This window comes from Podarcis raffonei, chromosome 3 (genome assembly GCF_027172205.1).
Source record: "Podarcis raffonei isolate rPodRaf1 chromosome 3, rPodRaf1.pri, whole genome shotgun sequence".
Lineage (NCBI taxonomy): Eukaryota > Metazoa > Chordata > Lepidosauria > Squamata > Lacertidae > Podarcis > Podarcis raffonei.
The window spans coordinates 114,532,616-114,545,774 of NC_070604.1; the positions used below are offsets into that span (position 1 = coordinate 114,532,616).

At 39.8% G+C, this 13,159-nt stretch overlaps 1 protein-coding gene across 5 annotated transcripts in view; it reads right to left on the bottom strand.

The window, feature by feature from the left end:
• The window catches only part of FANCL (FA complementation group L), a 51,229-nt gene that overhangs the window by 1,298 nt on the left and 36,772 nt on the right, over positions 1 to 13,159 (bottom strand). For 4 of the 5 annotated variants that reach the window (XM_053383691.1, XM_053383690.1, XM_053383688.1 and 1 more), the window contains 5 exons: positions 5,422 to 5,572; positions 4,564 to 4,647; positions 2,913 to 2,958; positions 2,752 to 2,833; positions 1,543 to 1,659 (listed from right to left, as the gene is read on the bottom strand). In XM_053383691.1, the coding sequence (XP_053239666.1) occupies positions 1,543 to 1,659; positions 2,752 to 2,833; positions 2,913 to 2,958; positions 4,564 to 4,647; positions 5,422 to 5,572 (480 nt within the window). Of the gene's footprint in view, positions 1 to 1,542; positions 1,681 to 2,751; positions 2,834 to 2,912; positions 2,959 to 4,563; positions 4,648 to 5,421; positions 5,573 to 13,159 lie in introns of those variants that run through there. The other variant, XM_053383692.1, reaches the window with a different exon arrangement.

Consider the following 13,159-nt stretch of genomic DNA (forward strand, 5'->3'; position numbering starts at 1 on the left):
GATAGGGTCACAGCCTACGTACCAGATGGAGCTGGTAAACAGCTGCCCTGGATACAGATTTGACCTGTGCCTCCATGGACAGCTATGAGTCCAAAATGACTCCCAGGCTGCGCACCTGGTCCTTCAGGGGCACAGTTACCCCATTCAGGACCAGGGAATCCTCCACACCTGCCCGCCTCCTGTCTCCCAAAAACAGTACTTCTGTCTTGTCAGGATTCAACCTCAATCTGTTAGCCGCCATCCATCCTCCAACCGCTTCCAGACACTCACACAGGACCTTCACCGCCTTCACTGGTTCTGATTTAAAAGAGAGGTAGAGCTGGGTATCATCCGCATACTGATGAACACCCAGCCCAAACCTCCTGATGATCTCTCCCAGTGGCTGCATGTAAATGTTGAAAAGCAAGGGGGAGAGGACAGAACCCTGAGGCACCCCACAAGTGAGAGCCCAGGGGTCTGAACACTCATCCCCCCCACCACTTTCTGAACACGGCCCAGGAGGAAGGAGCAAGACAGAGAAAGCAAAGCTTGGTGTAACTATTTGTCCTCATTTTTAGGAAACAAACCTGCCCCCATTGTCTGACTAGAAGATCTCCAGAAATATCTAATTCTGCCCCCAATCTATTTGCCAACTGCCAAGCTGAGCATATTTGGCCACACTTGGTCCTGGTGAGAACAAAAGCGGCTGCTTCTCCACTAATTATTGTCCCTAAAGGTAAAGGGTAAAGGGACCCCTGACCATTACATCCAGTTGTGGCCGACTCTGGGGTTGCGGCGCTCATCTCGCTTTTTTGGCCGAGGGAGCCGGCGTACAGCTTCCGGGTCATGTGGCCGCTTCTGGCAAACCAGAGCAGCGCACGGAAACGCCGTTTACCTTCCCGCCGGAGCGGTACCTATTTATCTACTTGCACTTTGACGTGTTTTCGAACTGCTAGGTTGGCAGGAGCAGGGACTGAGCAACGGGAGCTCACCCTGTCGCAGGGATTCGAACCGCCGACCTTCTGGTCGGCAAGTCCTAGGCTCTGTGGTTTAACCCACAGCACCACCCTACCAGTAAATTAATCAACAGGGATCTTTTAAGGATCCTCAACCTCCATTTTGGCACACACTACAAAAGACCAAGTATATGGTCCAGGCTATTCAGTTTTGGCACAAAACTTTACAATTTCAATTTAACCCTAACTGGAACTGTGTGATCGTTTGCATTTTCCTTTGCAGCACAACATTCCTGTGCTGTGAGTCTTAACCCAAAATTTTGAAATTTCACACATCTGTGGTGAAACATGCTTATATGCTGACTGGCATATAATGTGTGATCAAACACAACATGTAAGATTGGTTTGTATCAGGAGTATAAACAGCTTCAATGTGCTATCTACAGGCATTCTTCAGAACATTTTTTTTTTTCCGGATGTGGGCACTGGAGGCTGCAGGAAAAAATGCCTCCTGTCCAATAAAAGTACAAAAGTGCACCCGTATGATTGCACCCACCCACCAATTTTCCGTTCCATAATCCTAGAATGCTACCGTAAATTGCTCTACCTCATATAAGCAAGCTTGATGGAAAGGCTGGCCACAGCGGGGGTCGTCACAGACTTGGTCTGGAATAGTCCCATCAAGACGGTAAGCGTAGCAGATCCCGCAATCCATAGAGAAGTCCTAAAAAAACATGGAACGCAGCTTGAGCACATAGAATAAAGCATGTCAACTTGTTTCACCCATTTTAAACAATTACATTTGTGGTTGGCTTATTGTTTACAAGAGTCCATTTATGATAATTTATTAAGGACTAAACTTTAAAATTGTTATCAACTGAAGGCATCCCCCAACTGATTAGAAAATGCTTTTTTACCCTTTATTTTTAATACATTTATCCGTAGGTGGCAGGTATTATCCCTTTACTTGAGCACAGAGGGAAATGTGAAATGGTCATTTGTTAGAACAGAGGTGGCCAGTGTGTTGCACCCTCCAACTATGAGCCGGCATGGCCTGTGGTCAGGCATGATAGAAGCTGTAGTCTGCCTATTTTAAGACATCAGGATACAAGGGAAGTGTGCTTCCCTCTTCCCTTTTACTCATGCTTCGTTAATCAGATGACAATCACTCAAAGAATGACCGAAGCAATGATTACCCTGACAAGACACTGAGATTAAAGTGTTGCCTTAATGGTGCCAACCCACAAATATTAAGAATATTTCTCCAGAATGCATATTATGAGATACCAACAGATTGAAGAGCTTGGTCCTTGGTTTACCCCAGGTATTCGGTTTCAATTGGCTTTGAACTAGTGACCATCTTGCGGAAAATCGTTGGTGTGGAAATTTTCCAATTAAGAGTGAAGTATCATTACATTATCACTAGGTGTGCAATGTGTTTTGAGCTTTAATCATGTCCTTATTAAGAATAAAACTCGAATTTTCGACGATCATGCAACAACCCTTTATTGTAAATTGTATTTGGTTTCTTTTTATTGTGAACTGCACTGAGATCTACAGGTATAGGGCAGTATACAAATTTTAAACATAATAAATAAATAATAATTTATTATCTTCTTTTGTACTCTTTCATATTTCAATTTTTTCTTACTGAGACAAGGTAAACATTTTAACAAATCTTTAAAACTTATAAAGTGAAGCTTATTTTGGATGTCTTAATCACATGTATTAATGCTCCTATTATTTTGTTATGCTACAGAATTCCCTTTTGTCATGGTATTCAAAATATGAACATAATAACCACAGAGCCACTTACAGATTTTTCTAGAGCTTCTCGAGATGGAAAATCAATCTCTAAAACCTCTTTCAAATTTTGTAGTAAACTGAGTTCTGGATCCCTGAAAAGAAGGAGGAAAATAAAGTATCAACACTCCCAAAAAAGCTATGAACTAAATGTCTACAACCAAACACACTTACCACAGGTGTATGTTGCTGTTCAGCTTGACTTTCAAGGGATTTACCACTGAAAATAAAAATTATATGTGTTGTCACTACTCCCAAGAGCATTCTACGAACAGACTTCCTTCAAAGGGGACTAGAGGAGAAGGAGGGCAGCTACATTTTGTGCTGTTTTTTATTATTTATTAAATTTATTTATCACAGTTTTACTTCATAAATATGCAAAATGCACAACACAGTCATAATAAAAACAGTGACACCCCCGGGCTGCCTGATTCAGCAGAGAATGAATTCTCAATTATCAGGCATGTTTTTATTTTTCTGTGCATACCCTACTTTTCTGCATATTGGCTCACAAGGCAGCTGGATATGCAAGTCCATGCACTGCAAGGTTAGGCATGCTGCATATAACACATCATGTAACTGGGTACCCTGTATTCTGCATTGTTGATTTTAAGTAAACTTGCAATGCAAGGCACAATGTGTACAGACATTAAATGTTTAGTTATTACATCTCTGAACGGCACTTACAAGAAAGCCCAATCATAGATGCCATGGGATTTTCAGGAAGCCTGCAGAGTGCAGACCACAGGAGATATTATTTGCAGAATGAAAGAACACTCACGGAAACCCATGAAAATTTCACTGAAATTTGTCCTCCCCTTTGAATACCTTTTTTTATTACTTAATAGAGAATGGTAAAAGAACAAAAACAAATCCCTGTCCCGCCCTAAAATCAAATATTTCCAGCACATTACTAGTATTCACTGTATACTACTCTGATCTTGGGGATTAAGATCTGGATATAAATTATTTTAAACAGATATTGCCCATGGATCTATAAAGGGTGCTCTGCTTTTTTAATTTACAGTGATGCAGAGTTTGAGAGAAAGAGTCACGAGATGGCAAAGTTTGTGGATGATATTATATTATTCACTTTTTAAGTAGCTCTCCAATTTGGCTGAACAGGCTAGTAAAATGGCAAGGGCAGTTCAAACTAAGTAAGTGCAAGTCGATGCACGCTGAGGTAAAAACTCCTAATTTCACAGATATGCTGATAGGGGCTTAATAGGCAATGACTGCAGCCTCAACGAAAAAAATCAGCTCAAGGTATGCAACTGCTGTGAAAAGGCAAATTGCATTTGGTGGATGATAGGAAAGGGCCTGAAAATGAAACTGCCAATTCCATAATGACATTATACAAATATATTGACAGAACTGGAAACAACTCAGCTTTGAATAAATCTCAGGGCATATTAGTCACCAGAAACCCATCTGCCTTTGGCCAAACCTTAGTTCCCAGGCTTTTACTGCAGCTTTTTTCAATGGATTGAGAACTGACATGCAGCCCACCGAGAAGACATGGGGCACAGTATAGCTTTCTGTAGCACTGCAGCTAAATTCATCTTATAGAACAGACTGGCAATATATTAAACAGTGCAAAATTGTTTTGTAATGTATTGAATCTTCAACGTTTTTCTGAGCAACGCATGCACACACAATTTTCAAAAAATTAAGGTCAATGGTGTGAGTCTAGCTTGGTCTGCCTGAAACAAGTAGACTCAATTTAGTATAAAAGTTAACCTGCGGTAAGCATAAAGTGATATACACTGCGACAGAAAAGCTATTATGATTGACAAAATGGATTTTTAAATAGGACTCATCCTACCGTGGTCTGCTCCAAGAAAGTAACACTCTGGAAGCATGGTGGGGTGTCTGGGATCTACCTCTATATTAATTGAAATGTTGTTTCCTGGAACAGACATGTAGATGAACAGAGCTATAACTACATATAGTTTCATCCTTACTCAACTATACTTCACACACACAAAAGGAATCTGCAAGAGCAATCTTAGTTTAAGCTTTGAACCCAAGACATTGTGCCGGTCATTTCTAAAAACAATGCATCAGACCTTTTCTTCAGTTTTAACATTTGCTACTGTGAAAGTTACTAGCTTCAAATTGTTTTACCCATTTCACATGCTTTGCTTTCCCACTTCTTATTTAGAACATGTTTTTTTATTCATTAGGCTTACATTAGCTAGTTGCTTCATTGGTCAGAGGTATCGATTAAAACTACTTTTAATCAATTTTAAAAAATGCCACCAAATTATTCAAATAGCAGGTGTATTTTTTAAAAAAGTTAAATACTTTTTAATTCACGTGTTCAAAAAAAGCTATGGAAGGCAGGTAGAATCTTGAAAGAGGCATGCAACGAGTCTCCTGTGACAGCACTTGCTGTGACATTTGCATGCACCATCTAAACACCAAGGGATGGTTATGCTACTGAATTCTATGGGACTTGAAAGTTAGCCGAGGAACTTGCAATCTAAATTCTGACACATTGTGATTTGATACTGCACTGTTCGTGAAACGATGTCAGATTTAATAGCTGATATTAATCAATGTGTTCTGTTTTAAAGCCACATTTTCGCATGAAAACTAATAATTTTAAACGTCTTGCATTTCCGTTTCTGTGATCTCCATTAACCTGAAGTCAACATGAAGTTGTCCTTTTTATTCTTACCAACGGCAATCCTTCGCATTGTGGCACTCCGTGTGGGTTTTTCTGGCTCAAGTACCCAGGTCTTCTCATCAATTTCATCTAGAGCATTCCAAAACTCCTTCAATGATTCTAATGCTGCCAAGAACTGACTGTGAATGCTTAATAAGGAGCTCTGAGAGAGAAGGAAATTGTAACAAATTTTATAGATGGCACTTTACCAACAGCAATACAGAATAGCTTTTTAATAACAGCCTGTTCCAACATTTTAAAGTCTAGCATACATCCAACAGTAAAATATGTGGAAGGGGGGAGAAAAGACTGGAATTTCCCCCCAAAACACTTTAGAGTTTTGAACAGGCCACACAAATGCTGCATTTTTGAGCTAAGCTATGAGTCACCTTTCAAACTATTAAAAAAAAGGGGGGGATCCAATACAAAGTATTCCATGCTGAAAGCAGGGGAAACATGGCTTATTTCTCAAAGCTATTTTTAAAATTCATTTTTAACTCATAACAAATGGATTCAGTGGTCAATAAAAAAACAACCACCAAGAATATCTGATATTTACCTCTGAGAACATCAGGTTTGCATTGCAAGGCCTCTAACACATACAGCACAACACAATTAACATCAAGTGATTTAGAATACCAGGAAGCCTAGAAATATGCTGCAATTAAAGGAATCCCGTTACAACTGTATCCGGTATAATCTTCTGCCAATAATGTGGGGTTTGGGGGGGGGGACCTAACTAAAATGTGTGCTAAGAACCAACTGCTGACTCACATTTCAGCAGGAAGAGAGAGAGAGAGAAACTTGTGTGGTTGCTCTCTTGTTACATTTAACACACTTTTAAATTAGACTCTGGGAGACCCCAGGGTCCTTTGGCAGAATTAGCAGGGACATCTGGTAGGGCCCGTATATCACCAAATTGTATAATGTCAGAGTTTATACATGTATATATAAATTTCATTATAGTACAACAGCAAGGTATTTTAGGTGTGTGGTATTATTATTTTTAACAGAGTTATGTAGTATTCAATTCTAAAGCACCATGAACTGAAATTAAATCTTCTAAGAGTAAAGAACAAATGTGGGTCTTTTAACCATAGTGTCAAAAGGCAAAAATGAAGTTTTGGGTGTTTCAAAAAATTGCTTAGATGCCGTTTTTTGTTGTTATATGAAAAATATTGAAAAAAGGAAGGGCAGAGCTTGAGAAAGAAAATGTTGGATTTCCCCCCTACTGTTATTAAATTATATTAAAGTGAGAAAGCACTTAAGCAGAAAAGTGTGAATACTGCCAATCTCAAAATGTAACGCTTATTATCTTTAAAAGCATTTTGTTACTTTTATAATACCTGAAGTGATATAATAGTGTCAGTCACTTAACCAGATCTTAGAGCATAATATCTTCATCTTAAGTACTATTATTTCCAGTATTTTAATAATTTTCACACTGTCTTGGAATGTGATCTTTTGTGCTCTGATGACACTTAAATTAATAGCATAATTTTCTGGTACTTGCAACAGATGCTTTCCATTTTGATTTTTCACATTTCCCTACATCACATACAGATAAATCCTCTAATAATCATTTTTATCTTTATCTTTAGGGAATTCAAAGGGTTTCCAGTAGAAATAAAGAAACATCAAGGGATTAGAATCCACAGATACATTTTGAAATCCAATTAATTTTAATACTAATTGCAATTTTTCGATGATGTTCCTTAAAAGGTGGCCAAATCTTTTCTTAAAGTGATCTGCTCATCTGATCTTATTTGCATGCTTCATTGATGTTGCCAACTGACTTTCCATATGCATATCTAAATCTCTATCTGAAAATCAGCTGCATTACTTTGTCATGCAAATCATGGAGAAATTTATCATCCATTTTACACTTCAACCAGTTTATTTCTGAACATTTCCCCTTTAAGCAATTTGCATGGATTCCATTTTTATCTGTGACAAGATACTTGGTAAAGGAATAAAGAGTGACTCTGCCGCTTCGTGATTTTAGATGGACAAGTTACAGTGAAACTCTGGTATGAGCCACCGGATAGCATCGATTTGTCTCGAGAGACAATGGAAGTGTGTGTCTTCGAGGGTTAAGTCAAACTGTTGGAGAGTTACAGCTCCTGCTGTGGCTGTAGAGACCAATAGGGGAGAGAGATGTTTTGTTGCAGCTGGGGTAGATGCACAAGTCAGTGGTCATTCCTCATCTGGTCACTATTGTGGATGCATGACCTGACTGATTGTCTCCAGGTGCTGTGGTCATCTGCAAGGGATTCCCACAAAGGGGGGGGGTTAATGTTGCCAGCCTTCATGTCCCGTTTGTAGACATCTTTGTAATGAAGAGTTGGTCAGACAACAGGCCTGGTGCCTGAAGCCAGCTCTGCGGAAATCATGTCATTGGGGATCCTGCCATCTTCCTTTCTGTGCACCTGATCCAGCCTGTGTAAACGTCGCTGAGAAAGAAGTGTGAATATGCTGGGGATGTGGGCTTGGGAGAGCTCATCTTTGTTTGAGACTCTGTCCTGCAATGTGATGCTCAACATCTCTCACTTCCATAAAGCTCAACACGCAAGCCTGGTAGACCTTCATCTTGGTATTGGTTGTTACCATCACATTCTCCCAGACCCTTTCGAATGTGATGCTAATGACCAATCACCAAATACAGTATTAAAAATGACAAGCAGCACAGAGTAAGTCCCAATAGTACAAGCCAAAGGAAAATAATGCTACCAATTCCCAAACATCCAGCAGAATTTAGTTTCTCTTTTCTCACAAAATGAGCTAGTGCAACTTAAAAGCCTTTCCAGGAGCCGAGGATGTATTCTGCATACAGAATGTCATCTTTGGATTCCACCAACTGATTTATTATTATACCTGCAAATAAAGCTGACTTATACAAAATAAACCAGGGGAAATTTAGTTGCATTTTCTAAAAAAGAATATGAACAAGCAAGGACCCACAACAAAACGTTGTTAATTATCTCCAGCCCCCCAACAAGAGTGCTCTTTCGAGGACTCCAGACTGTAGCGCTGTTTGGGACTTACAGACATTCCTGGAGAGTTTGAAAGAAAAGCACATCCCATTTTTATTTTCCCCCAGCCCTCTATTAGCACAGGGAAGCAAGCATTTTAACTTCGAAAGATACATCTGCCTGTCCTTCATCACCATCTCCGGGGTACTGTAAGATGGAGCCTTTTAGGAACCAGAAGGCAAATTTGGAAATTTGAGGGTGTGTCATTGGTGCCTGGGGAAAGGGCATCTGTATCAGTCACCATCACTCAAAGACAAAAACTCTTTGCACCTCTGCTCTGTTCAGAACAGAGGGGTGGGGTGTTGGGTGTTGGATTTGGATCTCCAATCCTGGCATCTATTGAAATATTGGCATGCTTAAGGATCATGTTCGGTTTAGGAGTGGCTGAGCCAATGCAAAGAGGAACTGAGCAAAAAAAGCGAACTGCACCATTTCACTTTCAATTTTTCCTTATTTAACACTTATTTGAAATCTTTAAAACAATTAGTTTCCTGTTAATTATGTTGCTTTGAATGTGTACTTTATGTTTGGCTTTTTTCAGTGATTTGGGATTGTTTTATTCGATGTTTTAATGTGTTGTAAACAGGTTTGAATTTTTTTTCCTTAAAAGTATAAAGCAGTATAGAAATGACATTAGTAATAATGATTACAATTATAAGGCACCTAATATTTTATAAGCAAGCACTGGAGCGGCTGCTCCTTCACTACACAGTTGATGGGGCCAGGAAGAGCAATCTCCCACTGGCCCCTGGTGACCTCACTGGCGCTAGAAGCCAGAGTATATTCATACCTTAATCTCTTCTGTCCCAAGACAACTAACAGTTAGAGAAGAGTGCTGCTGTCTTACAAGGTGGAGGAAGGCTAAGTGATAGGCAGATGGCCAATACTGGGCTCAGATCATGGTGGTAAAATAAAACTCTGGAAAGATACTTAATATCTGGCTCTTTCTACACACACAGAGAGAGATTCAACAAATACCCATATTTAGAAATTAGCGCTATCCACATGTTACTCACATGTAAAGCATTTTTAGCCCTGTTCCAACCCCAGGTTTTCTACCTGAAGCAACTAGATGTTCTGTGCAGTTGTCTGCAGAGAAGTTCAAATGTGTGACCACCTCCTCACACTTTTCTTGTACTCCTGCTGTGCTATATAGCGCTAGAAGATTGCCAGCCCCACACCACTGGAAGTGTGAGTAGAAAAAGATGGAGAAAGAGAAAAAGAAAACATTGCAGGACAGTGAAAGGGGGCATTTATTTTGTTTTTAAATCTCATGGCATGCATCCTCCCCAACCCTTAACCCCCTTCAGGATACTGTCCTACTTTTGAGGGGCAGGGAGAGGTGTTTTTCAATAGACTTTCTCACATTCCTTACTTCAACTACAGACAATCAATCGACTCAAGTCTCCCTCTGACCTGGTATCTTTAGAGCGTCTCCCACGCCTCTTTTTGTCAGGTAGCTTTTGGGGTCTTTTAAAAATTCATTTTCTTTTCATTTACAAACTTATTTACTTCTGCATTCATAGCAAGTACCCGAAGCACAAAGTTTGCTTCCAAACTGATCAGTTACTTGACTAATAATTGAATTCACTATTTAGAGGAAATGATGTAGCAGAGTGTCTAAAGTTTTTGCTCTCTCCCTCTTGCTTTCTCAAGGTCCCCCCCCCCCAAAAAAAAACACTGTTATGGCTTAAGGGATGCAGTTGTTCATCCTGGCAACATTCATCTGCAAGTTTTAAACTGCATCTTGCAACATAAATACACAGATTTTAGATGCTTCAGTGATTTGCAATACGTCTTCTGGATTCCCAATTACAGAACTTAAGAGAAAGTGTTCATGATTAAAACTTAAGAAGAAATTTAAATTCCTTTCAACTAAATAATGGAGGGAAAGACTTGCTAGGCTAGGCAATATCCACTACATTGATTGGAGGATTAAGACAAAAACATGAGAAAAATGCACTGCAGTGAACAGGTTCTGACACAGCAGGGGTATGGATTGGATGACCCGCTAGGTCTCTTCTCCTAGTAATTTATGATTCTTTCAGATTTGCCTGGAAAATGGTTTCCATTTGTCATTTACTCAAGCTGAACCCCCTCTTCAGTACCCCTCCCGATTCTTCCGATATATCCACCAGTGAAAGGAAAAAAAAAAGCATCAGATCTGAAATCTTTAAAAAACTCCCCTTGTCAACCATCCAAGCCTTTGTGTGTTTTATTGATTCAATATTCCACAATTCCATTGCAGGCTTAGCAATAGAAGCTAGAAATACACCAGGCTTATTTTGAAGATCCTACATCGCATATTTTACTGGATATGTACTTTAACTAAAAATTCAGAGGAAAAGGGAGGGCTTTAATATAAGGTCCCTTGAATAATATATGCATTTAACTGCATATTTTGGCAAAAACTGAGTAGAGAGCAAATTTATCAGGCTAATTAGGAAAAAAAATAAAGTATGTATCTGAAGTAAGTAGATGTACTCGCACTTGTCATTGGGAAGCTCTTGGTTTATCTGGCACATGAAACAATGGCAGCCGCCTTGCCCTTGGTGCTGATTTCTGACTATTCTAAAATGTCTCCTCTGAGCCAGAATACACTGGCTGCTACTGATCATGCTGTGAGACACCTGCACTGGCTACTAGGCTTGTCATGACGCACAAAACCCTACCATCTTCAGCTTGACATTGTGCACGTTATAATTATTCATCCAAATGAATATGTCAGAGCAGCAGCAGCAGACCTCTCATCAGAGCACAAGAAAAATACATCAAAACATTATCAACCCAGCGGGAAGACAGGGACCATAAGGAAAATTACCCATTTTTAATACAGATGCCATAAAGCCATGTCTATTATTATATAAAAAAAGAGGTGGGGGGACAACCATCAAGCTTAAAGTCCAAAAGTACTAGAAGATGAAATAGGAAACAGCTGTTAGTGGGGGGAATCAATTATGGTACCTGAAATCTATTTACATTCCCTTTAACAAGAGTGTGCTGGTATTCTAACAGTGACACTTGCACTGTTTGAGTTAAGGGTCTTGTCAATGTTTTCATTAAGGTGACCTACAGATGTAAGAAGTAAATACCTATCAAGAACTAGCACATGCATGCTGAATACCCAAAATATCTAGAAAAAGAGGCAACCAGTCTACATATTGTTTTCCATTGCGCACAAAGAGAGAGAAAACAGTTAAGTAACCATCAACCTGGATATTTAGAATCAAGAGGCAACTTCAACTGTTTGTACTTGTGAATAATATTGGACAAGGAAAAAAATCATTTGCAGTTTTCTTATGCAGACGCAGATTGCATTACCATAAAAATCTGGCAGTTTAATGTTTTCAGTACAGTTGTTTGGTTGGCATCTGTCTGTCTTGGGAGACAATGGAAGAGTGTTTCTTTGAGGGTGAAGTCAAACTGTTGGAAGCTTGCCGTGTCTGCTGTGGCTGTAGAGACCGATACGGGAGAGGCATATTTTGTTGCAGCTGGGGCAGACATTTCCTCTCTCTGCACTCCTCCCAGACGGCATTCCTCCTCTGAATGCATGGCCCGACTGTCTTTCTCCAGGCCTTGTGGTTGTCTGCAAGGTATTCCCACACAACCGGGCTGACGTTGCTAGCCTTCATGTCATATTTGCAGACATCTTTGTAAAACACGAGTTGATCTGCCAACAGACCTAAAGCCAGCTCCCCGTAGAGCATGTCCTTGGGGATCTTGCCATCTTCCATTCTGTGGGCATGACTAAGCCAGTGCAGACATCACTGAGACGGAGTACAAACATGCTGGAAATGTGGGCTTGGGAGAGCACATTTTTGTTGGAGACTCTGTCCTACATTGCGGTGCCCAAATCTTCCTGACACAGCATATGTTGAAGGCACTGAGGCAATCAATGCAACACTTTACAAATCTGATATTCCAATATAGAATTGTAAGCATAACGGGACTTATCTCTTGAGTCTTAATGTCCTGGCTGATGGTTTCAAAGGACTTCTCTCTCTTTGTGAGTAATGAAAAACAATATGTAGACTGGTTGTCTGACTGCACAGCTCACACATGAGACAGAAATATCAGCAGGTCGGGAAAGCTCCAAGATTTGTAAAAGTACAAAAATGAAAAAAACAACAAAAACAAAACCCTAAAACATCTTAGTGAGGACAGAGCATGTTCAGTAGCCACAGAATACTGACTTTTGGGAAGAAGAAAAATTTGGAAACAGAAGGAGGGATGCAATGGAGTATCATGGATGTGAGCAGGGCTCATTGCCTAAAACATTGAACAATACAGATGCCTCAAATTATGAAAGGGTTGCACACCCTTGATAAGATAACCTACGGTGCCCAAAATGCCATCTGGGGAATTTGCAGGAGGATACTGAATATGGATGCTTTTTTCAGGCCTTTTGTAATACTTCTCCAAATTGGTGCACCCTGAACTTTCACAAACCACACAGCCATGCATGACAGAGTTTATGCTGCTCTGTAAAGCACCATGTTCTCTGACAGCACTACATTAAAAAAATAAGCAAAATAATGTTTTCAATGTGAGAAACTTTTAGAAAATTAAGTATTTTGCATTCTTGCCAGAGGGGGGCATCCCATGAACAGGACAAACTATTAATTCTATACAAATAATATATGGTACTCAAGTTTCTATATTTAACAGGAATGAAATGATTCCTAGTAACGATATTTTTTACTGGGTTAGAGTGTAGT